Source organism: Notolepis coatsorum (assembly GCF_963971535.1).
Source record: "Notolepis coatsorum genome assembly, chromosome: 5".
Lineage (NCBI taxonomy): Eukaryota > Metazoa > Chordata > Actinopteri > Aulopiformes > Paralepididae > Notolepis > Notolepis coatsorum.
The window spans coordinates 164043662-164069393 of NC_140169.1; the positions used below are offsets into that span (position 1 = coordinate 164043662).

At 45.0% G+C, this 25732-nt stretch overlaps 1 protein-coding gene across 1 annotated transcript in view; it reads left to right on the forward strand.

Annotated features, from left to right (window-relative positions):
- Positions 1–25732, forward strand: part of abcb11a (ATP-binding cassette, sub-family B (MDR/TAP), member 11a) — a gene marked incomplete at both ends in the record, with an annotated part of 324913 nt that overhangs the window by 244764 nt on the left and 54417 nt on the right. Inside the window, 5 exons of the mRNA XM_084314361.1 lie at positions 1675–1845; positions 2772–2967; positions 3500–3581; positions 3700–3817; positions 7837–8013. Of these exons, the coding sequence (XP_084170487.1) occupies positions 1675–1845; positions 2772–2967; positions 3500–3581; positions 3700–3817; positions 7837–8013 (744 nt within the window). The remainder of the gene's footprint in view (positions 1–1674; positions 1846–2771; positions 2968–3499; positions 3582–3699; positions 3818–7836; positions 8014–25732) is intronic.

A 25732-nucleotide genomic window follows, 5' to 3' on the forward strand; every position in this document is an offset into this window, starting at 1 on the left:
TACTTGCACAGTGATAGCGTTGCTCATAAGCAAGCTATAGAATGTCAAACCCAGAAGGAAGTGCTTCCAAGAAAAGTGAGCGAAATCACATCTGCTTTGCTCAAGGAGACAGCCAGTTCATTCAGGGCAGCATATACTGTCGCTAAAGAAAGGTTGCCTTATACCAAATTGAACCCCCTTATGACACTTAATGAGTTGAACGGTGCGACAGTCGGGCCAGCTCACCGATCCGATCATTCTTGTGCACAGATCATAGAGCACATTGCCACAGAGATGAAAAAAAAATTGTTTCTCATGTCAAATCGCAGGATTCACGTATCAGTATAACACTGGATGAAAGCACAATTCATGGAAAAGCTTACATGATAATTTATGTCAGATGTGATGTCACTGGGGATGGAGATGTGGACAATGTTTTTCTTGACCTTGTTGAACTTGATAAGGGCACAGATGCAGAGTTGCTTGATTACCTGTGCACATTAGTTTATAACATTATTTATTTTGATTTATACAAGTATGAAGAGTTTATCGCCGGCCACTAGAGGGCAGCTTTTATGTTCATTTTATTATCAGATGATAATGTTACTTACTGTATCCTGATGAATGCTGCTGTTTTTTTCCATTCGATTATTTTGTTAGTTTTTGATTTATAAGTGCAGAGACAAATAAATGTTAATTCAAGTTCATACACTTTGTCTAATTTTTCAAATTAAATTGTTGTATTTTATCAGATGCAAAATGCAAATAAGTAAATATGGCATTATATATCAGAGGTGAGTAAGAAAATGAACAAATATTGATGGTTAAGAATGAGACTGAATAATGACATCACACAATAGTCTAATGATTAGACTGTTGTGTGATGTCATTATTACTTAGTATTAGACAAATTCTAATGAGATATTCCTCTAAATATGACTTCGAAAACAGACACAATTTCAGGAAAATAATAGCCAAAAAAAAATTCAGGGGGCCCCCATAGCTCTCAGATGATAATTCGAACCCTGCTGAGACTGTAGTAGCTGTTCAGTGTTCTCTTCATTCATGGAACCGTTACACTGAGCTTGCACTGAATTTGTTGAGAAACCTGCTTCTGCAGCAGTCTGTGTGTGAGCAACCAGTCAGCAGCATTGTGAATTCAGAGATTCACTAAAAGACACATTGAGAGACAGGTTTGTGTGTGGATTAAGAAATGAAGGTGCACAGAAGAAACTACTGACAGAGAGTGATTTGACACTGGAGAGAGCTGTCAATATCAGTGTAACAATGTTAATGGCATCAAAGGAAGGGCACAGACAATTACGATAAATCTGGTTTTAAAAGAAACACTGGAAATTACAAAAAGAAGAGACCTGTTCATGCTGTTGAACAAGGAGATAGAACAGCTAGTGACTCCTCAGATGAAGAGGAGAGGATAAATCTCCTCCTCCGGTCATTATTTGGGTAGAACACACATTTTGAATGCATTTGGCAGACACTTTTTTTTTTTTTTTAGCCATTTTAATCTAGATTAATCTAGATTAATTCCAGGATTGCAGGTAGATTAATCTAGATTAAAAAAATTAATCTATGCCCAGCTCTAATATATATACATTTGCATTGTATTTGTATATGTATATGTAATGCATACAAAGCTCGTCAAAGGAGCTACAGTTTGACATGACGTTTTGGCAGAGGTTTGACACCCTGGTGGGAGAAGGAGGAGGGCAGATGAGTGGAGGACAGAAGCAGAGGATCGCTATCGCCAGAGCTCTGGTCCGGAACCCCAGGATCCTGCTGCTGGACATGGCCACCTCCGCCCTGGACAACCAGAGTGAGGCTGTCGTCCAACAGGCTCTGGATCAGGTGTGAATGAATGAATGAATGAATGAAAACTTTATTTACCAGATTGCAGAATGGGGTACAATACAGTACGGATCAATTACACAATTGTTAAGGGGATGCAGACCAGAGAAAGACGTTTGTCTTGTTTACATCAGGGTCCCCCATTTTCAATTCATAGTGACATTTATGACATTACACAACATACATGACATGACATTTATGGCATAGGGACATACAGGTATATAGTACTGTTACATTTGTGACATATATGATATGCAAATATACAGTACTGTTACCCAGAGATCCTAATAGAGAATATGTATATATATATATATATATATCGACGAAACACCTGGTGATGTGCTGCTCTCACTGCCTATCTATCTAACCCTAAACCGGGTTTGTATCCTAGATTATATTATATAGTCAAATGTATTGTCATTATACAGCACAATAGTGCTAATCAGATGTATGTACATAGTTGTAGTATTAATATGTACAGTGATACAGGTATAAAGACACTATGGTAGTAAGTCATACTGGCCTGCAGCGTAACTAGGAAGAGTAGGTAATTGATATATATATAGATATAGTATAAGGACATATAATCTACAGATATGTACAAAAGATAACACTGTAATAACATGGTAATAACGCGATAATAACACAGTAATAACACTGTATTCTACATTGTACTATATTGTATTGTAACTCAGTTACTTTTCTACTCTGCATTGCATATTGTATATATGTATATATTGAACACTTTTGTCTACGTACTTGACTTCTATTTTATACTTATTATACTTATTTTATACTTATCTGTTTTTATCTAGCACAATCTCTGGAGCAAAACAGAAAGAAGCATTTCATATAAAAGTATTCTGTACTTTTGTATGACAACTAATAAAGAAACTTGAACTTGAACTTGAACTTGTATTCTACAGGTGCGTCTGGGCAGAACGACCATCTCCATTGCCCACCGTCTGTCCACCATCAGGAACGCTGACGTCATTGTTGGCTTCGCGCGGGGCCAGGCGGTGGAGAGGGGGTCCCACAGCGAGCTGCTGCAGAGGCAGGGCGTCTACTTCACCCTGGTCACCCTGCAGGACCAGGGGAGCGACCCGTCCAGAGCCCACGAGGGTAGTAATAATAATAATGATTCATTTATTTTGTATAGCGCTTTTCAATGACCCAGAGTCGCTGACAATAGGCAAGAAACAAAGAAACATAGGCACTACATTATATTTATCTATTTATTAAAGAGATTTGCACTACATTCATACCTCATTTACATTTGCACCTTACCTTAAAGTTGTGTACCTCATTGTCTGCATTTGTACCTCACTGTTAGTGTGTACTCATTTTTACTGATTGTACTTAGGTTGTACTTTAGATTGTATATTGTATTGTATATTCCTCTTTTACTTTTTTACTTACTTTTTTACTGTATGAAGCACACTCTCAGGGGTTCATAGTACAGAACCAAGTATTTCACCATAAAGTACATGTATTTTATATGTGACAAATAATAAACAAACTTGAAACTTGTAGAACACATGAAGAAGTGACCTGCTGATGTCAAAGGATCTAAGCTTCCTCAAATGAAAAAGTCAGTGCTGTAAGGCATGGACGAAAAACATCATTATCATTACCGTATGTTGTTCTGTTGCAGATTCTGCCAGTGAGGCTATTAAGACGGAACTGGACCAAGCGAGAAGTTTCAGTCAAGGAAGCTACTATGAGGCAGCTCTCAGGTCAGCCATACGTGTCCCAGGCCCGGCTGTTCAGAATTCAATAACAAAAGCACTTTTCATTTGATCAAACACATCAAATGCTAGAAGTATATGGTGCTCTGAATGTTTATCCCTGCAGGAGATCTCTTCGACTGCGATCTCAAACCCAGCTGTCGATCGACAATGTCCGCGAAGCCAAATCGGGACATCTCCAGATCAAAGCAGACGCGATGGCCGGCGAGATGAGATCCGCAAAGGTACTGGAGGTTCTGAGTAACTGGAACGATGAATGTTTTTCCATTTCATATCAAATATTTAAATATTTAATTGCTGTCTGAAAGTATAATGATCAGGAGACGATTTCTAAAGTTTAATAAGATCCATATGGATTATAAAACGATAATCAAAAGATTGTCAGTTCTATAGAGATTAGGCCTAGAGCTTAAAGGGAGAATGAGCGAGAGATGTCCAGGGGGGGGGGGGGGGGGGTCATCAAAGAGGAGCAGGCTATTCTCTGTCCTCGCTCCACAATGGTTGAACGAATTTCCCACCACAGTTAGGACGACCGAAACAGCCCAATTTTCCACCGTCGAATATCTGAAATGAATAAAAACAAATAAGAAAATAAACACTAACCTTTAGGTTTATCATAACCTAAATAATCTTCCTTGCCTATATTACTACCTACTATACTAATATGTCTCTACTACTATGCACTCAAGTTTCAACACTGTTTGACGAACATTGTTACTCAGCTGAAAGAGTTGTACCCTTCCTGTTGACCTGTACAGAACTTGTAAGTCGCTTTGGATAAAAGCATTCAGCTAAATGACTAAATGTAGTGAAGTGAGAGACAACAACAAACAAACAAAGTCATTACATTTAGGGATGCATGAGTAAACAAGATGCTTACCTTTCTTTGGATAAGAAAGCAGGACGCCAGATGGTTACCAAGATAGCAATCGTTGGTGCAAAACCCTTTACTGCCACAAATCCCCTCTCTCTGGCAACGGCCGCGGGGGCGACAGTGGCTCGGGAGGTAGTGCAGTCGTCTGGTAATCCAGAGGTTCCCGGTTCGATTCCCGCTCCTCCTGGGCAGCGTGTCGAAGTGTCCTTGAGCAAGACACTTAACCCCTAACTGCTCCCGATGAGCAGGTTGGCACCTCACACGGTCGCTTCCGCCATCGGTGTGTGAATGTGTGAGTGAACGGGTAAAATGTGAGTAACAAATTGTAAAGCGCTTTGGATAAAAGCACGATATAAATGCAGCCATTTAACATTACCTTAAATTAGACTTAACAGGCCGTTAACCTTTGGGAGAGAAGCCTGTTCACTATTTAACATCACATACAAAGCATAATGCAAATACTAATACTAAAGGCATGAAACACAATGTATAAATGATTATAGATATAATATAAAAACATATAAAATCAAATCAAATCAAATTTATTTATAAGGCCCGACAACACACGTTAATGTCCCCATGGGCCGTACAGGTCTTCTTTAAACAAGTCAAGAAGAAAACATAACAATAAGTCAAGAACAGAACAAGAACACCATAAGGTCCAAACATTTTTAGATGAATGCAAATAAATGAAAGAATAATAATTCTGATATTGTCAGATAAGTATATATACATATACCTTGTATTGTATAAGTTGTATAGATAGAATATACGTTGTTGTATATATGATGTTTAGTCTATAGTTTAGTTCATGGTTTTAGTTCATAGTCTATAGTTTATAGCTTATTTATACAGTTAGCATAGCATATTTTGTATAGATAAAATATACATTGTGTATTATGTTTAGTTTATAGCTTTAGTTCATAGTTTATTTATAGCTTATTTAGTTTATAGTTATAGTTTGTATTTATAGTTATAGCTTATAGTTATAGTTTGTATATGTAGCAGGGTGGATTATCCCTGCTTCATGGGAACGGGTGGGCACAATCACTGGGTAGCGAGACACAGTAGAGCTCTGTCTGGCTGCACCTCCGTCTTTGAGTCTGGAGCTTTAACTGGAGGCTGGCAGTGTGAGTGGATGGGGCCCGGGATTTACCAACCTGGTCTGGTACTCTGGTCTTCCTCCCCTGCAGCAGGGCGGTCAGCAGTACTCCCCAACACGCTCCCACTTCCCCCAATTACTCCTGTGACCCTCCTACACCTAGTGACTGAATTGTAAGTAAATAACTTGGTTCCCCCCGCAAGCAGTACCCTCCCTCATTGACACTAGAAACCTTACAATAAAAAGGGAAAGGTGGAATAGGAAGGGGTTAATTGTATTAACGTTACCCACACCAAAAGAGTTGTTAAATGGCTCATGAATGGACACGCACACAGAACTCTAATCTAATTCTTTATAGTTAATTATACTGGTCATTTACAAAGATTTAAAGGCACTGGGTCAAATAGAATGAAATCTTACTATTACCCAATTTGTAACTCAATACCTTAGGTCCACGTATATTCTACACACACCTCTGTGTTAGTACCAGGAATAATATACTTTAATGCATTTGACTCATCGCCCACGTCTGGGTCAGTACCATGTATAAGACCTCTAGTCTGCAACCTCCCCACTGGGAAAGGGTTGATTAGATGGGAAATTATTATTAAAGACACAACACGTTATCACACTCAAAGGAAATAAAAAATGTGGGCCCACAATACCAAACAAAAGTCCTATACTAATGCCGGCATATATTGTTGATGGGGTACCCCTATGAACTGTAGTTAGCAACGTTAGCTTCGCCCGCAGGCCGCATCACACTGTGTACTGTGCAATAAGATCCTGGGCACCGAAGCCCTAATGTACTCAACCAAGATGGCGGCCTCGCCGCGCCACCACCGTCCGGATAGCAAGATGGCGTCGAACGCTCTCGGCACGGGCGCTAGCAAGCGTGGCTGGAGCAGAGGGGCAGTAGTGGGCTGAGAGTGCGTGCTGGGTGATGGCGACCTCTGCTGGTCGGGACGAACACCCGTGTTGACTGAAGACAGCCGGTGCAGAGCCGACGTTGACGCCGGTGAAGACTGGTTGTAGACAGCCGGTGCTGGGTCGACGCGCATCCATAAACTTGCCCTTACTGACACTGAAGCTACACTCTGGGTCCCAAACAGCCCTCCTGCTAGCCGTGATATATAATAACGCAGGGTGTCTCTAAACACCGGTCCTCTTCACGCCACGCTGGCGGGGAACCTCACTAGAGGGAATATCTTTAACTTAAGCCACACTTGGCTATACCGCATTTCTTCTGGGATAACTCGTTGTATCGCTAGGGTATTCAGTAGGGAAACATGCAACATGCTACTACGTTTACTTTTATAGGATAACCCGTAATATACTCAAGTTCAATCCGTTCACCCGTGGTCCACTACGGGGCTCTGTCCAGACACGACCGAACCGATCCAAGTCCAATGTCGAAGAGGCTGGTTCCTCGCACTTCCGTCTCAGTTGGCTTGCTTCCTTCTCCATCTCTCTCGTATGCTCTCTGCCTGCCACCGGCACCCCCTGCTGGTACCGCCTACTAGCCCCAAAGGGAAACACTGAGTGGAGAATATGATCCAGGGTTATTGTTCATAATCCATATTCCAGCCGGTAGAACAAGGAGGAGCCTGCGTCATTGTTCGAGGGAATATTAATGGAGACTAATTAGTAGGTCTTGGTGCATCAGGGGAGATAAAAAGGCAAGTCAGCACTTCTGAATATTTTCAGGGTGCTACATATAGATAGAATGTACTATGTTTACAAATCTACTACGTTTGAGGAGCCGTAGTAGATTATATGTTGTGTATAGTTTCCCAACCAATCCTCCCGGGAGACTAGAAGTAAACAGCTGTACTTGCTTTTTTAATACCAGACGAGCAGCAAATGGGATGCTTTTAAATGCTCCTTTGATGCAGTCAGAGCTTGGTAAAGCTGCATTCTCCCACTATGCTCCCTTTTTATGGAATATGCTGCAAGTGAAACTTTGTCTAGAGGCACTTCCTACTGTGAATGCTTTTAAAAGGTATATGCTACGACTAGCCCTTCATGAAACATGTAACTGTTTTACCTGATGCTATTGCTGATGTGATTATGCTTCTTGCCACGACTGCACAAATGGTGTTTGTATTTGATTTGTATGTTTTTTGTTTAATGCCCTTGTTCTTATGTTGAAACTCGTTGTGTGCCGTGTTGGTCAGGAGAAGAAGAGATCTTGTATCTCAATGGGACATTCCTGGATAAATAAAGGATAAATAAATAAAATAAACACATACCTCTCGTCTACACAGAACCACTGCGAGGACGACCCGACCGGTACGGAGGAGCGCGTTGAGCCGGCCCCGGTGGCTCGGATCCTGAAGTACAACCGACCGGAGTGGCCCTACATGGTGGCCGGCTCCCTGGGAGCGGCCATCAACGGAGCGGTCAACCCCATCTATGCCGTCCTGTTCAGCCAGATCCTGGGGGTGAGAATCACCATCAGTATCACTTTAATCACCGGCAAAACACACACACACACACACACACACACACACACACACACACACACACACACACACACACACACACACACACACACACACACACACGCACATACACACACGCATGCACGCAAGAAAAAAACCAACTACTAACCTTTGTACTGTCTTCTACTATGATCCACTATGCTACTAAGTAATCTACAGTACCTTGTCTATACTACTGTACTGCCTACTTTGCTAATCTGTCTATACTACGCACTATACTATGCACTCAAGACTGTAGCACCCAAGTTCAACACTGCTTGATGAACAATCTTACTGACCCTTAGCTTCCTGCTGAATGACTAAATGGGCTTCCCACTCTCCAAGACATTTACAACAAGCGGTGCATGGGTAAGGCTAAGAGAATTATCAAAGACTCCAGCCACCCAAACAACTGCCTCTTTGAACTGCTGCAGTCAGGCAAGCGATACCGGAGTCTCATGGCAAGCACAGAGAGACTCAGAAGAAGCTTCTATCCTCAGGCCATCAGAATGCTAAATGAAAATAACACTATTTATTACATGGCGTTTTAACATTCATCGAAATGCTTGATTGTGATTAGTCAATAGCGCTCGTCAGAGGTCCGTTATTACTCGATAACGGACCTCTGCAGAGCAATAATGACCGCTGTTCGCAGCTGTTCGCAATCAAGCCCACTGACACACACTGCAGCAGTGCAATCAGTCCACACACCTGCCGGCGATAATAATAACTTTATTTGGGCTGACAGCGGACGGAGCCACAGAACAACTGCGTCTGCATTTGATCTCGTCTTGTCGATGGTGTAAAATGAATTAGGTATATTGTTAATAAGTTGTATATATGTTAGGCAGTGGCGGACTGGGACACAAATTCAGCCCGGGACATTCAGACGCACCAGCCCACACACCGGCCCACGCACCGGCCCCGAAACCGGCCCACACAACGGCCGTTATGAAACACTTGTTCAGTATTAAACAAGCCAAGGCTGTGGCTAAGGAGTCAACATCAGGGAGACCCAATCTACACCCCGCCCCTAGATGTGCACTCGTGCACAGTGCACACACACACACACATACATATACCGTTACTTCCTGTCATTGGCATATGTTTTTTTTTAACTAACATCTTAGTGCCTCATTAGCCTAGGGATTAAGGATACATGAAGTATTAACTACACCATAATAATATTGAGGTTTTTATCCGTAGAAAGGTCTGTGCTACACAATTTCAGTTAGATTGGATTTATTGTCCTTTAATTTGGCACTCATGACATTAGTTGCTTGCCGTCTGTCTGTCTGTCTGTCTGTCTGTCTGTCTGTCTGTCTGTCTGTCTGTCTGTCTGTCTGTCTGTCTGTCTGTCTGTCTGTCTGTCTGTCTGTCTGTCTGTCTGTCTGTCTGTCTGTCTGTCTGTCTGTCTGTCTGTCTGTCTGTCTGTCTGTCTGTCTGTCTGTCTGTCTGTCTGTCTGTCTGTCTGTCTGTCTGTCTGTCTGTCTGTCTGTCTGTCTGTCTGTCTGTCTGTCTGTCTGTCTGTCTGTCTGTCTGTCTGTCTGTCTGTCTGTCTGTCTGTCTGTCTGTCTGTCTGTCTGTCTGTCTGTCTGTCTGTCTGTCTGTCTGTCTGTCTGTCTGTCTGTCTGTCTGTCTGTCTGTCTGTCTGTCTGTCTGTCTGTCTGTCTGTCTGTCTGTCTGTCTGTCTGTCTGTCTGTCTGTCTGTCTGTCTGTCTGTCTGTCTGTCTGTCTGTCTGTCTGTCTGTCTGTCTGTCTGTCTGTCTGTCTGTCTGTCTGTCTGTCTGTCTGTCTGTCTGTCTGTCTGTCTGTCTGTCTGTCTGTCTGTCTGTCTGTCTGTCTGTCTGTCTGTCTGTCTGTCTGTCTGTCTGTCTGTCTGTCTGTCTGTCTGTCTGTCTGTCTGTCTGTCTGTCTGTCTGTCTGTCTGTCTGTCTGTCTGTCTGTCTGTCTGTCTGTCTGTCTGTCTGTCTGTCTGTCTGTCTGTCTGTCTGTCTGTCTGTCTGTCTGTCTGTCTGTCTGTCTGTCTGTCTGTCTGTCTGTCTGTCTGTCTGTCTGTCTGTCTGTCTGTCTGTCTGTCTGTCTGTCTGTCTGTCTGTCTGTCTGTCTGTCTGTCTGTCTGTCTGTCTGTCTGTCTGTCTGTCTGTCTGTCTGTCTGTCTGTCTGTCTGTCTGTCTGTCTGTCTGTCTGTCTGTCTGTCTGTCTGTCTGTCTGTCTGTCTGTCTGTCTGTCTGTCTGTCTGTCTGTCTGTCTGTCTGTCTGTCTGTCTGTCTGTCTGTCTGTCTGTCTGTCTGTCTGTCTGTCTGTCTGTCTGTCTGTCTGTCTGTCTGTCTGTCTGTCTGTCTGTCTGTCTGTCTGTCTGTCTGTCTGTCTGTCTGTCTGTCTGTCTGTCTGTCTGTCTGTCTGTCTGTCTGTCTGTCTGTCTGTCTGTCTGTCTGTCTGTCTGTCTGTCTGTCTGTCTGTCTGTCTGTCTGTCTGTCTGTCTGTCTGTCTGTCTGTCTGTCTGTCTGTCTGTCTGTCTGTCTGTCTGTCTGTCTGCTCATTCACACTCACACAGTCATACGCTACACTCACACAGTCATACGCTACTGGGGTCTGTCTGTCTGTCTGTCTGTCTCATTCACACTCACACAGTCATACGCTACACTCACACAGTCATACGCTACTGGGGGTCGTGAGCAGCATCAGCAAACACAGCTGCCCTGTGGCAGACTGACGGAATCATGTCTGCTATTCAGCGCCAACCACCATCAACAACCTTCATAAATACATTAAACATTAATGGAATAGGCTAACTACTAACTTAGCTGTAGCAGTTAGCTGTTATATGCAATCACATTTGTTTAACTATACGGGGTAGTAGTTGACCTAGTTGTTAGCTTAAGCTAGTTAGCTGTGGTTATTTACAAACATGTAGATGAGACTAATCATATACAGATCAAGAACATGGCTAACAGTTGGGAATTCTATCTTATTTAAGCATGTAAAATGGCAACTAATCAATTCAATCAATTAGATTACCAATATTATATCAACATGAAAATTTGGAAGTGTGAGGTTTGGTCCGCTCCCCACCCACACGCTCCGTTCCTTTAAGGTACTTTGTTGATTAATTGCATTCCCCGCCACACGCTCCGTTCCTGTAAAGTGCCGTGTTGATTGGTGCTCTCCCCACCACACGCTTCTGGAGCAATGATCAATTTCATCCCGCAGCTGTCACAGCTTGTAATCAGCGCCCTGTGGCTTTATATACCCTGATCCCCCTACTATCGATGTTGGATCGTTTTGAATAACTCCTGCATTTGCCTGTCTTCCCCGTCGCTGTTCCCTGTCTGTTGCTCTCCAGGACTTTCGTGAAGAATCCCTGTGGAGAACCTGATTCCCCGTTCGGAGCTGCGCCTCGTTATCTGCCCGCTTTACGCGTTGCGCTCTGGTGAGTTTTTGGAAACAGTTCTTTTTGGATCACCAGTTTTTTGTGTGTTTGTGAAACACAGAAGAGATCCCGTTTTTGTTTTTTTGTATTTTATTTTTTTATTATTTTTTAAACAAACACATAAACAAACATGACAACACACGATAAGATATACAAGCATTAATTGTCAGAGCACATACAATGAAATCACATTTTAGTTAATTGTCTTATATAAGATATACCCCTAATACCTGTTATCTAAAAACCTACACACATATGCTCCAGCTCGAACCCCCCCCTCCCGGACCCCACCTTGGGTAGTACCTCCATTATCCCTCGCACCTAACCAGACACTACCATTATAAGCTAGCTTTTATTCTCTCCACCACTTCTAACCACATTGACATTTTGGATTCATTGAGACCCAGAATTCTTGCTGTAGATATTTCTTGATAAATCACATCGAGATATGTAAGAAACCAAACTTTCCGGCACATTTTTTCCGGTTGAAACCAGCGTGATGCGATCAGCTTTTTAGCTACTGTGATACCCGATAAAACCAATCTCTTTAGCTGTGGATTTACTGCAAACTCAAAAACATCATTCAATAGTAATACCGAGGGGTGTACAGGTATATTCCAAGATACGAGTTTTGATAATTGTTGGGTCACATCTTTCCAGAATGTCTTAACTGGTGGGCAGTCCCAATACATGTGCATAAATGTCCCTTCGTCCCCATTTGTACATTGGGAGCATTTGGAGTCTTGTTTAAGACCCATTCTGCACAGTCTTATAGGAGTCAAGTATGTCCTGTGAATATAGTTAAGATTGATTTGTTGATGGTCCGGGTTCCTTGATGTAAATCTGACATTTGCCCAGGCTCCTTGCCAATCAAAGTCATTTTCCAGGTCTGGTATATCCCTCCTCCAGGCAGAGTCTAGTTGGAGGGTTTCATACGAGGACGTTAGTAATTGATGATAAAAATCTGAAACAAAACCTCTCGATGTCTCTCTTTCATAGAAGAATTTGTGGTATCTGTGGTGTTCAATTGGTATGTCTAATGGAACACCGTGAGACTTCAAACATAGCTGTAACTGTATGTAAAAAAGCCATGTGGACTTGGTGAGATTACATTTTTTGCGTATTTCTTTATAACTACAAAAACCCTGTTTGTTAAAAACATCCCCTAATGAGTGTATGCCTTGCTCTTCCCATATAGGGAATCTTATAGGTCGTTTTTCAATTAAGAGTGCATTGTTATTGAATAAGGGAGTATGATTGTGCCATTTATGTGGGTTAGGATTTTTTTTTTGTGTTTCACGCCATATCCGGATCGCATGAGTAATTATGGGGCCAAATTTCCGTTCACAGTGCTTGATTGGTAGTTTAGTGTATGCTATGTCCTTCAGTCTATGTGGGGCTACTATGTTTTCTTCTAATTTTCTCCAGGATACTAATGCTTGGGGGTCAAACCATGTTGTCAATGGTCTTAATGTGTACGCCTTAAAATATTGGAAAAAATCTGGAAATGCCATGCCACCATCTGCTTTATTTCTCTGTGCGGTGGATCTTTTTATACGTGGTGGTTTGTTATTCCAAATAAATTTGTATGTGGAGGAGTGTAATCTTTTGCAGTAACCCTCTGGAGGGGGTAACGGTAGCATTGAACTGAAGAAGTTGATTCTAGGTAGTACATCCATCTTAACTATTGATATCCGTGCTTGTACTGTGTTTTTAAGTTTTGCCCACCTATCAAGGTCGTCTTTGATTTTGTTTTGGATTTTTGTGTAATTGTGCTTCACCGTTTGTCTTATGGTGGGGAATATTTCCACTCCCAAGCATCTAAAATGTTTTACCATCGGTATCTCTCCTGGGAGGGTTATATCTTTTTTTGCAGGGGTGTTAAGTGGAAGGAAAGCCGACTTCGGCCAATTTATCTTTTTGTTTATACCCTATGTTCTCACCTATTTTTTGTGTTGGATTTACACTTTGGATTACCGTATTGTTTTTTCTCTGGACTCTGCTAACTGTGTGTGGTACACCGAAGATCAAGTCACTTGGATATTTGTTGGATCAGTCACCTCTCTGTTTCTGTTGTGCGCTGGGCTAACTCAGATTTCTCTCTCTCTCCGTTTCCACCGGGAGTGAAAGCTGGGAGGATCTGCAGAGCGGCTTCAGACGTCACAAGCTAATTCCTCACCACCACCTACTGGGAGAATCTGCAGAGCCGCAACAATCTTCACATGCCAGATTCCCCGTTTGTTCGGTTGCTCAACTTAATTCAATCTTGTAACTCTGAAAATAAATACGCCCTTGCTTTGGCTAACTCTGAAACAACTCTCTCTGTGCCGTTGCGCTTGAGGTCAGTTACAAACCCTAACAGGAAGGGAACATAATAGTATTTTATTTTAGTATTTACTATTATAATATTAGTAGCCGATTAATTTGCAGCCCGTCCTAGGTTCTGATTGGCTCTCTAGGTTAGCACTTTAGCTTCTGATGCTGTGGTGGGCACTAGTCCTAACATTGCTAACTAAACTTTTAGTCAGAGAAAAAAACTTCACGAGTCACGACTATTTACGTCCACGTGCTGTAAGGAATCAGGAATACGGAAAGCACATTGTCTTGTAATAGAATGACTGAAATCACTGCAAGAGCTAGTATAGGCTAGCTAGCCCTCATGAACCGGCAGACACCAACAGTAGAATATGCACTAGGCTACTGCACGCACCTGTCATGTTACTGTTGGTTCCTTCCACTTGAACTTCATCATCATTAGCAGCAGCAGCTACTCTAACGCCAGCCCTTCCTCTACTAAACATGTCTGTAATTTTAGAACATTGTTCTGCGTCTTTTACTAGCAATTTTAGTTTTTTAATTCTAGCTTTTTCAGCTCCACCCTTTCTTTTTTTTGTGTTCTCCATTTCTGCGCTTCTAGGCCTACTCGCGGTTGGGAGGAAACGTGAATCTCATTCACTGATGTCTCATGTCTCATTCAAGACTGGCTAACAAAAGCATGTCTTCCACTTAACACCAAGAAAACAGTGTGTATGATATTCACAAAGTCACCAGTATAAGTCACTCACTCTAATGTGTTTCTGGGAGAGGCGGAGCTGGACATTGTACATTAATTCAAGTATCTTGGACTCTACATTGACCTTCAAAAAGTAATGTGAAGAAAGTGACAAACACAGTCAAGTTTAACATTGAAAACTTCAGGCAGATCAAGCCCTGCCTGCCAGTTCTGTATCATTAGGGGATCCGCTTGGCATCACTCATGCACTCCCTCGCGTACGTGCACGCGCACTGAATAAATTCCACAAATGTACCATTAATACCAGTATTAGTCTGACCACACACCTCATCAGCTTACCTTCATAAGCAGGTGTGTGGTCACCTGCTCTCCTCCTTCTCGCTTTCACCACAAGGAAGTGCCCGGTAGTACCCCACTTGACGTGTTGTTAGTTGAAAAGAGTTGTGACGAGTTTACATTGTGCTTAATTTTTTCTTCTCTCATATCTGTTGTAAAGAAAAAGTTTGGGTCATAATTAGGGATGCTCGATATTGGCTTTTTTACCGATACCGATATTCCGATATTGTCCAACTCTTAATTTCCGATACCGATATCAACCGATACCGATATATGCAGGGTTTCCCCGTCCAAAAAACTGAATAATTTCAGGTAACTAATAATTTCACTGGATATATATATAACAAATATTGTTATTGTTTTTTTTTGTTTTTAAACCGATACCGATATTTTCCGATATCACATTTTACTGCCAATATCGGCCGATAATATCGGTCGGCCGATAATATCGGACATCCCTAGTCATAATGTATTCTGCGGAGAGTAGACCCGCTAGACCTACTCTTCACCAGCGGTTCTCCATTCCCGCCTCCGTCGTGCGTTTTGGTGCTGGGCTGTTGCCACTTTCATGGTTGCCGAACCAGCCCAGGAGACAGCCGATGGATAGTTTGCCTCTCTGAAGAGCCGAGGAGTCGGTGCCGTCGCTCCGGCGATGGCCTGATCTCGACTCTGGTTCTTCTGGTTCCGGGGAATCGTCCGTTGGTGAACGGGGGGTTGTCTTGGAGCCAGAGGATTTGCGACGCAAACTTTTCGCGTCTGCCCGTTCACGTCGCAAGATGGTAGCATGCAGACGCGAACGGCCTGGGTTTGGGGAACTGCTGGAGACCAGCGAGGATGCGTCCGGCTCTGGATTTCCGATGGAAACTGAGGACTTCATGGAAGAGGCGGACGGATTCTTGTATGATGGTCCCGTGGAGGAGAGTATCCCTCCTCAGGAGACCCCGGAGGGGGGAGAAATGGCTCCATGGGGCTCCCTGTTCGAGGATGTCGAGGAACCACCTTGGCCTCATCAGCAGGATGCCCTACTGTCGGCCACATCAGACTGTGGCTCCTTAACCAGTCGCAGCCTGCTGCATGTGAGGGATGCGGGGTCGGTGGAGGAAGGTCCGCAGGGGGAACTGCAGGCTTTGTTTCCCGAGCTCATGGCGGTAGCCGCCGCCGCAAACGGCGTGCCGCTGCCGCTGCCATTGCCTGCACCTGTCCCTGATGATCTCATAGGTCATCCCTGGCAGCGTCGCCCAGTGAGAGGGGTGGACGTTGTCTACCCATTTTTCCCCTCAATGGGGGCCTATGTTCGTCGGGGTCAGGCGGTGTCCAACATCATGGGACTAACTCCCACCTACGTACCAGTTACGCGGGTGTCGGGGTTAGTCAAAGGTATGGGGGAGGGCGTGCCTCGGCTTGACAGTCCGATGGCCGCTCTCCTCTGTCCGGATATGGTGTGGGAACCCCTATGCAAGCCGGTCCTCCAGGGGAAATCGGCTAGGCGATCGGCTTATTGGGGTGACCAGTCATTTATCGCTGGTACACAATCGCTGGCTGCGGCGTCTAACATCGCCCACCTGGCTAGATTTGTATCGGGGATCATGACGGGCGGCACGGATCTGAATGAGGTAAAATGCGATCAGATCACCCAGGCTGCAGGAGCTGTCCTGCACCTTTCCCAGGTGCTGGCCATAGCCATGGGGAAAGTGCGCGCCCTGGCTACCCTGGGCCAGCGTCATCTTTGGCTGGAGCAGGCCCGTGTGCCGGAACGGAAGAGAGCCCCTCTTCTGACGGCCGCCCTCTCCGACGCTGGTCTGTTCGGGAAGGCCCTGCGGTTGATGACCTCAACATGCAGAGAGATGGCAGAGGAGAGATCCATCCTCCAACCCCATTTTCCGCCTCCCGTCCTTGCCGGTGGAGTCAGAAGGCTTCCGCGACGTCGAGCTGTCTCCGTCGCTGCTACCACTGCCTCCGCCGCCGCTGCTGGCCCTTCCAAGAGGGCCAGGAGAAGAGACGGCGCTTCTGCCACCGGCCCATCCACAACCGGAGGAGACGGTAGGGAACGTCGTGACCAGCAGACAGTAACCTACCGTCCCTCCGGGGCTCCTCGGGGTGGCAAGACTCGAGCGGCGCGAGGTGGCAGACGCCGCTGAGTGACTTTTCCCCTCTGTATCCCCTATCTTTTACACCCTCCCCGGCCCCTCTATGATTTTGTGCCTTAAAAAACATTATAAATAAAAAAGTTCCCCGACATAAGGGGGACTATGTTTTGGCCGAACAAACTGTGTGTTTCTTCAACAATTCATATGGTGGTAACGTGTATTCTCAATGTTTCTTTGTATAGCTATATGATCGTTCTCTAGTGTATAGTGGAATAGCTTAAAGTACCCTGCTAATTGTACTCACACGTTTTCGTAAAGTTTCATTCAAAGGATTGGAGACGGAGTCAGCGCAATGGTTCAATAACAGAGGGGCTGTTGTTTAATGAAACAACAGCATAAATTATCTCGTTTCACAGCTTCAGTTATGTCATCTCTTTTCTCGTTCAGTGGTGGAGTCTTTCAGGTTCGAGTCTCAAGCTGTTTTCTCTCAGGTTCGAGTCTCAAGCTGTTTTCTCCGTTTCTCCGTCTCAGCTTCTGTCTCAGCTTCCGTCTCAGCGCTGCTCCCTTACTCATGTATCATACCTGTGTTATATAGGAATCCATAGGCCCTTCCCCCCGTAGTCGAGTCTTTGAAACGTGCTGTCACGTCTCAAAGACTCCAGTGGTCTTCCCATTGGCTAACGCACTGTATTGCTGTCTCTCTCTCCATGTAAGGAGATCCACATGTATAGAGATCCACTATTTTTGTCTGGCCGTTTCTTTTAATGAAACGGATAGAAATCGAATTGGTTTGATTAAACCCTTTTGGCAGCACAGTTCAACATTCCACTTTCCAGAACATGAAGCATTTTCATACATAGAAATACAGTATGCTATCTATACATTCACTATATACCAGCTTTGCAACCACAGTACTACTGTTTGTTTGATAGAATAATGTGTCAAGAGAAAGCAATAGTGTTATTTAATAAGCAATGAGTCAAGAGAAAAGCAATACTGTTGTTTAATATACCAACTAATTAAGTAGGTTGTTTAGTTATAATATGATTTAATCTAACTTAGCTTTATTACCAGTTTGTTTTATATAATTAATGGTACCTTTTACCTTTCTCAGTGGCCAATCTGTCTAATTTTTTGTGTTAAATTGCTTGCATTTTCTTGCTGCTTTTCCTACATTATCTTTTAATTAATGCCTCTATTTAGTTTGGAGTTTAGCTTTTGCTCAATTGTATAATGCTTAATCTATTTCTGCCCAGCTGCCTTTTCTATTTCCTCCAGGCCCCAGTTGGTCTGACTCAATCAACCACACCCTGACCTCACTGTTTTTCTAAGTTCTATGATGTGCCTGTTGGTTCTTGTTATCTTTAACGATCTTATCTCTCCCTGACAGAAGGTTCTCTGAAAAAGGGGGGCTTTTCTCACAATGGTCCGTCACTCTCGTACCCTAATAATACACAAAAACCCTCCTTCCTGAGTCTGGAGGGGTCAGTTTATGACGTTACTGATCTTCTACTGTGTTGGGTGTGGAGAGATTGTCATCTAACCCTAAAAGGGTCCATTCTCTACCGGCTGACCCCTGCACTTACTGGTAAACCTACTTTTGACTAGCGAGGGTATTTTCTTCTTAACAGCTGTGAATATATTTCTCATTGAGAACCTGATCTTACTGTATCATACATTTTTGATTCAATTAATTTACGACAATCCCTTCTCTGAGGGGTCTACCCTCATTATGTAACCAGTAAATCCCAAAATCAAAAATGATATAACATTTCCATAAAATATAAACAATTTTAAAAAAATCCAAAAATCAAAAAAATTCCAAAATTCATCATTCCACTTACCTTTTCTTCTTGCACAGGTATACACATTATCAGTTATTATTATGACATCCAGTCTAGGTCCGTTTCTTTATACAAAAAGAACATCGTACCATTCTCAGTTTATTTCGATTATGATTATCCATTATCCATGTAATTTAACCAAATATGTCTATTTTGTGTAATTGACTCTGCAAGAAAAGATTGTTACATCACACCAATATAAAACTAACAGTTCTAATAAAAACGAAGGAGACTTAAACCATAAACCTAAAAAATAAAATGTCTCCTTCGCAAAAGACCTTCTGAGGTCTATTTACTCTTAGCTGCAATTCTGCCAGTTATCCTCATCGAAACCTCTGAGGTCTATTGATAACCCTTTTTGGCCGTGGCTTTTCCGTTGCATTTGCGCTAATCGCTCTCTCCTCCGGCGTCCTCTGTTCCGCTGTTGGTACTCCGCCAAAATCCACAGAGGAAAAATCATCATTTTTCAATTCCAATTCATGATCTCCTCTGTCTGGCTCCTGCAAAAATCCTTCATTTCCAATAGTGGGACAATCGTTTTATCCCCTGTCTGGTTCCCCATAATCGTCTTCATTTTCTCCTTCGTCGTGCATTTCCTCCTGTTCTTGATCAATGAACAGGGGTTCGGATTCCAATTCTTGCCCATCTTGCAGGGCTTTTACGCAATGCGAAAGGTGAAACCACATTGAAGATCCTTTAACCTGTAGAGCTCTTTCCGTAGCTCTTACGACCTCATACGGTCCTTCCCGCCGCGCGCCATACCACTTGCGTCTGAACACTTTGACATAAACGTAATCTCCTGGTATTATCTGGGGAGTATTCCGCCTATTCTCATCCTCCTCTGTCTCTCGTTTACTAGAGACATAATCATAGATCGCCCCATGGAGCTTTGACATGTACTTCACGTACTCACGCATCTCGTGGTCCAGACTGTCCAAACTCAGACCTTTTCCCGCCGCGCGCAAGCCGGGCACAACCATACATCGGCCAAACAACATCTCGTGCGGTGTTAAACGCAGGCCCCGAATCTCGCTCGATCGGCACGCCATTAGGGCCAAAGGTAACGCGCTCAGCCAATTTAGACCTGTGTGTTGACAGATCTTAACCAATTTGTTCTTAAGTACCCCGTTCATGCGTTCCACAGCCCCCTGGCTCTGAGGGTGGTAAACGGACCCAAAACGCTGTTTTATCCCCATCTGTTGGAGTACTAAATGTACAGTTTTGTCCACAAATTCTTTGCCATTATCGCTGCAGATCTTATCTGGAATTCCGTAACGACTTACTAACTCACGGCATAAGAACTTAGCCACTGAGGCAGCATCCTTATGTTTAGTCGCGCAAGCCTCTACCCACTTCGAAAATCGACACACCACGACAAGAATGTACCTCTTTTGGTTAATCGGTTTTATCATGTCTACATAGTCAATCACAAGTTCTCTCATTGGGCCATTTGGTGTGGGGATGTGTCCCGGGGACACAACGATCCCTCTGCGTGCATTATTTTTCAAACAAATCGCACATCTACTTATTACACAATCAATCTGCCGTAGCAGGTTTGGCGCCCAAAACCCATACTCCTCTATTTTCCTCCTTACCTCTCTCCGGTGTGCATGACAGAAATCATGCGCAGTTTGGATCAGCAGTCCGACCAGGCCCGTTGGTGCAACCACAAGTCCTTCATGGTTCCGCCACAAACCTGCCCCATCCCTACTAGCCCCTCTTGCTGACCAGAGATTTCTCTCCACCTGACTCGCCTCTTCCTGAAAGGTCAAAACATCTTTGTAAGTAATCTTATCTTCCAAATCTACCTCATGTGTGATAACCAATACCTTACCTGCTCTGTCCGCACCTGTCACTTGCTTGGCAGCGACATCTGCCATGTTGTTACCTCTGGTCACCTTAGACTCATCAGACTGATGGGCAGCACATTTGATAATCACAATTCGTTTGGGTTTCATTATTGCTTTCAACAAATTGGTTATCTGACTACAGTGTCTTATGGCGGTACCATCTGCTCTCTTAAAACCTCGCCCTTTCCACACCGCTCCGTAGAGAAAACTGATATTTTGTGCATAGCTGCTATCAGTAAAGATATTAACCATCTTGCCTTCTGCCATTTTGCACGCTTCAGTCAGAGCGACTAGTTCTGCCAGCTGAGCTGAACAGGGTTCTGTCAAGGCTTCGGCCTTTTCCTACGACAAACCCATCACCTTGTGATTTTACTACAGAGTAACCTGCTTTTAGGTCCTCTCCAACTCTGTAACATGAGCCGTCTGTCCATAGTTCCAAATCAGGACTGCTAAACGGGAAAGCCTGCAAGTCAGCTCTAAGTCTGGAGTACCTCTCAGCTTCCGCCACGCAGTCGTGAGGTTCTCCATCCTCAGGCTTAGGAAGGGTCTGCGCTGGGTTCACTATGGAACACCTAGTCAAAGTAACATCTTCCTGTTCCAAAATCCTGTAATAATTTTTCAGACGGGTTATCGTTAGTGCAGATTTACCAGATTCCAACAAATTTTTGACTGCATGTCCTACCATAATATTAACTGGATACCCCATCATGAGCTTTCTCATACATCAGGAAGACTCCGGCGCAATCTCGGTAGCACGGAGGCATTCCCATCTCCACCTCTGAATAGGCGATGGAGTAGTATCCTATTGGTTGTGGATGGCTCCCCACTCCGGTGTTTTGTGCCAGCACTGCGCATGCATACCTCTGATCTGAAGAGGAAGAGACATACAGTATGAACTGCTTGGTATAATCAGGCAAAGTCAGGGAGCTAACATACGGGTCTTTATGGTCTCAAATGCCCGCAGGCCCTCCTCAGTCCATGTTACTTTAGCACTCAACTTATCATTTCCGCACACCTTTATCATGGCTCTTAAGGGCCCTACTAGTTCTGTATAATTCTCCACCCAAGTGGAACTACACCCCACGATTCCCAAGAACATCATCATTTGTCGTACAGTCACTGGCTTGGGAGCTTTCTTAATCGCCACCAAATGTTCCTCTGTAATAGCTCGATGGCCCTGTGAAATCGTTTGGCCTAGATATGCTACCTTAGGTCGACAGTATTGCAATTTTTTCAAAGACACCTTGTGTCCCTTCTCTGCTAGTAGTTGCAATAGTTCGATAGATTCCTTATGACATGTTGTCTGATCGTCGGCACACAAGATAATGTCGTCCATATACTGAATGACTCGGGATTTTAATCTCAGGTCTAATCCGTCCAGATCTTCTCTTAAGATCTTGTTAAAGATATGTGGGGAATGCTTTAATCCCTGAGGGAGCCTAGTGTACTCATAATGCTCATTCTTATAGGTAAAACCAAAAAAATGCTGGCACTCTTTGCTCAAGGGTACACTAAAATAGGCACTACACAAATCTATAACCGTAAAATACTCAGCTTGCGGCGGGATGAATGTCAGTAGTGTGTGGGGATCTGGGACATCGGCGGGATAGTCAATTAAAACCTCATTGACGGCCCTCAAGTCATGTACCAGACGGTACGAGGTGTCAGGTTTCTCCACTGGCAGCAACGGCGTGTTGCTCTTGGGGCTCTTTGTCTTTCGTAGTACTCCAGCTTCTAGAAGTCCTTTGATTTGTGGCTCGATTCCAGCCACCGCTTTTTCCTTCAGTGGGTACTGACTTTTCCAGGGCAGGGTTGCTCCTGGTCTAAGCTCCACCCTCACTGGTTGAGCAGATTTTATCAGTCCAATGTCGGTGCTATGTTTTGACCACAGCACTTCTGGTATGGCCCCCATCATCTCCTCCTGGAGGCTCAATTTCTTGGGGGTGTCTTCCACTGTCTCCTGTGACAGCTGCACCGTCTGGGGACGTCCCATCCCTGTGCCTTGAATCATTATCTTGACGAACCGCTTGTCCGGGCTTATCCATATGAGTCGGTTCTCCTCCATCTGTTCGAACTTCATTTCTTCTGCCTCTTTCATCATCATTCCGATGTGTTGTTGATCGCACGAGTCAGTTATCTTTAGCGTCACGTGGGGAACGCTGCCTGTGATCTCGTGTTCCTTTTGCAGATAGTTGCTCCGTGCAAGCCGTATTGCTGCTCCTTGGGGACCCATTACTATGCTGGTGGCGTTGAGCTGCACCTCCTCTGGTTGATTTCTCAGCCACTCCTTGGCTTGTCTTTGATCCGCATCTCTATAGTACTGTAGAGTGCAATGGTATGGTGTCTCTGGGTTCTTTGCATCTGGCATATTGGCGGTGATGAATGTCTCCCATTCCAACGCTGGTCCGAGCAATTCCTGGCTTAGGTTCCCCAACCAGTATACTTCCGGTGGTCGGGGGTCTGTCCTTTGCATCATTTCATAGTATTGGTCTTCTGGGACGTCGATCACACAACCATCAGGCGTGCATAGAATGTTCATCCCCAGCATACCAAGGCCGTCTCTGCCCAGTAAGCCGATGGGTGCGGTGTCGGAGACCAAAATGGAAACAGTCGCCTCTTTGCCTCTGTACTTCAGGGTGACAGGTTCTGTCACTGGAATCAGCTTTTTTATTCCCTCAAATCCAATGGTCCATACATATCGACCGGACATGGGCAGGTGTGTCGCATCTTTAAGTTGGACCACAGTGTACGCCGCCCCGGTGTCTGCCATCATCCTGACAGATTTATCATTTACCGCTACGTGCACTATTGGTTCCTCCCTTAAGTGTGACAATGACAGCTGGCACCCCCCCCATTGAACTATCTGGGCCTCGTCAGAACGCCTGTTCCGGCCCTCTGGATGGATTTACTGGGCCCATGTTCTGTTGTTCATTTTGGTCTTGGGTCTGGCCTTGGTGTTGGGTCTGGTATTGGTTCGGTCCGTACCACTGATCCTGGAATCGGCCATAACCTCCTCGGCCACCTCCTCTGTTATTTCCTCTACCCCTGCTGCTGGGTCCTGGGCTTCGCCACCCTTTGTCACATGTCCGGGCAAGATGTCCGATTTCTCCACAATGCCAACACTCAGCCGATGCCGGCCATCCAGGTGGTCCGCTTCTTTGCCGTCCATTCCCTCCTCGGGGCTGCCAGTTCGATCCCCTCTGATTCTGTTGTTGAAAGGGTGCCGGCGCTTCCTGTTTTGTGGGCTGTGCTGTTTCCTGGTTGTTCAGTTGTCCACTATTCCCCGTCTCGGCTCTGGGCTGTGTGGCTTGTACCATGGCTTGGAGGTATTCTACCACCTTGATTGCCTCGACAGGCTGTTGGTACATGAGCTTTCGCTGACTTGCCGTTTCTTTGTCTTTGGCCTGTTGCTCCTTCTTCCTGTGCAGCTCCACTTGATGGCTCACGTTCTCCATGTATGCATCTAAAGGAAGGCTTCCCAGGCATACCACTTCGTTCAGTTTTTGTCTCACCTCGCTGGAGAGGCCCTTCTGTATCTTTTCTCTAAGCATCGCCTCTCCCATTGGATTAGCTGCGGGGTCTTGGCCAGTCATGTCTCTCCAGGTGGCGTAGGCCTTTGCCACATACTCCCTGGGGGGGGTATCAGGTTCCAAGGCACCAATGTGGATCTTGTCTGGATGCATCATGGTTTGATAGGTTTCCCGCAGGACTCGCCACAGTGCTCCTCTGTGGGCGGCGAAGAGGTCCTGGTCGTGGGCTCCTGAAACTACGTACCGCACCATAGCAGCCTTGGTTAGTAGTTCTTCCATGCCAGCGACTCCTACTTTGTGAGAGAGCAATCGCTTGACATCGCCGATAGCCAGCTGTTGGCCTACCATCATTTCCTCCAGCTTGGCAATCCACGGAAAAGCCCCATTCTGGAGGGAGGGCAACTTCTCCGATATTTGGGATATGTCTGAAGCATTCCATGGCTGGTACTCCAATCCCTGATGTCTTATCATTAATGGTTGCATGCTGACCGTTTGCTCTCTGGTATTGGATCTGGTCACTCTTTTGTCTTCCGTCTTTTTCAACGCTTTGATGTCATCCCTTGCTTTATCTATTTGTTCTTCCAATTCTCGTCGTGCGGTGTTGACCCTTCTCCAGTTTGCGGCGCTTGCTTTGTATCCCTCGGAAACAGTGTCTTTGGCCTCGTGGTAGGACTATATCTGTGCTTCCATCTCGTGGTTTTCCTTAGTCATTCCCTGGTGCCGTCGGTTTAATTCCTCCATGGTACCCGTCAGTCTCAGCATCTGGTTGCTTTCTTCGACGGTAGGTGCGGAAGCGTAGAGTGGGGTAGAGAATCGTGGAGCAGCTCTTCTGCTTGGCGTCGCTCCTATGGGGGCTCTCTCCTTTTTCTCCTCTTCCTCTCGTTCTCTGTCTTTTTCCTGGTACTGGTCCAGTGTTTCCCATATTTCTACGTCTTCCTCTGTATCTTCCCAGTGTTCGCGGCTTGAGGGGGGGGAGAGCCGACGACGGATGGGAGCTTGTCTTGACCTTCCCTGGGGATAGTCTCTTCTGTGGCTGAGATCTCTGTCGTATAGACTTTCTATTTGGTCATCCAAAGCCCTGATGTCGTCGCTTCGGCGTCCCTCTCCTTCCGCCCAGAGAATGTCTTTCTGTGCGGCATTGAGCGGTATATGTATGCCTCGATGTCTCTCTTTGTCTTGATTTCTCTCCGCCGCCCTGGGATGAGGAATATTGTGGGGCTGAATGCCTCGCTCCCTCCTTCTCTCCTCCTCTGGCTCGTCTGTTCCAGGCGGTAGGGTGATTGTGGTCACTGCCCGTCCCGTCTCTGTCCTATGGCCGCTATTGTTGGTTATCTCATAATGGCTATCCATGTCTATCACAGGCAGGATAGGGTATATTGGTTCCCTATTCCTGCTGGCATATGGTGGGGGTGCTATCTCTACCTCCGTTCTTACCTGTTCTGCTCTCATTAGGGGTCCTTGGGTGAGCGGGACTACCTCAGCTGCTCTTTGGGAGGTGACTATTGTCCTATTAGGGGCCAGGGGAGTGGTCGGGATTGGGGCTATCTCCTCTGTCGGCAGGGCCTCCTCATTGACAGTCGAACTGCC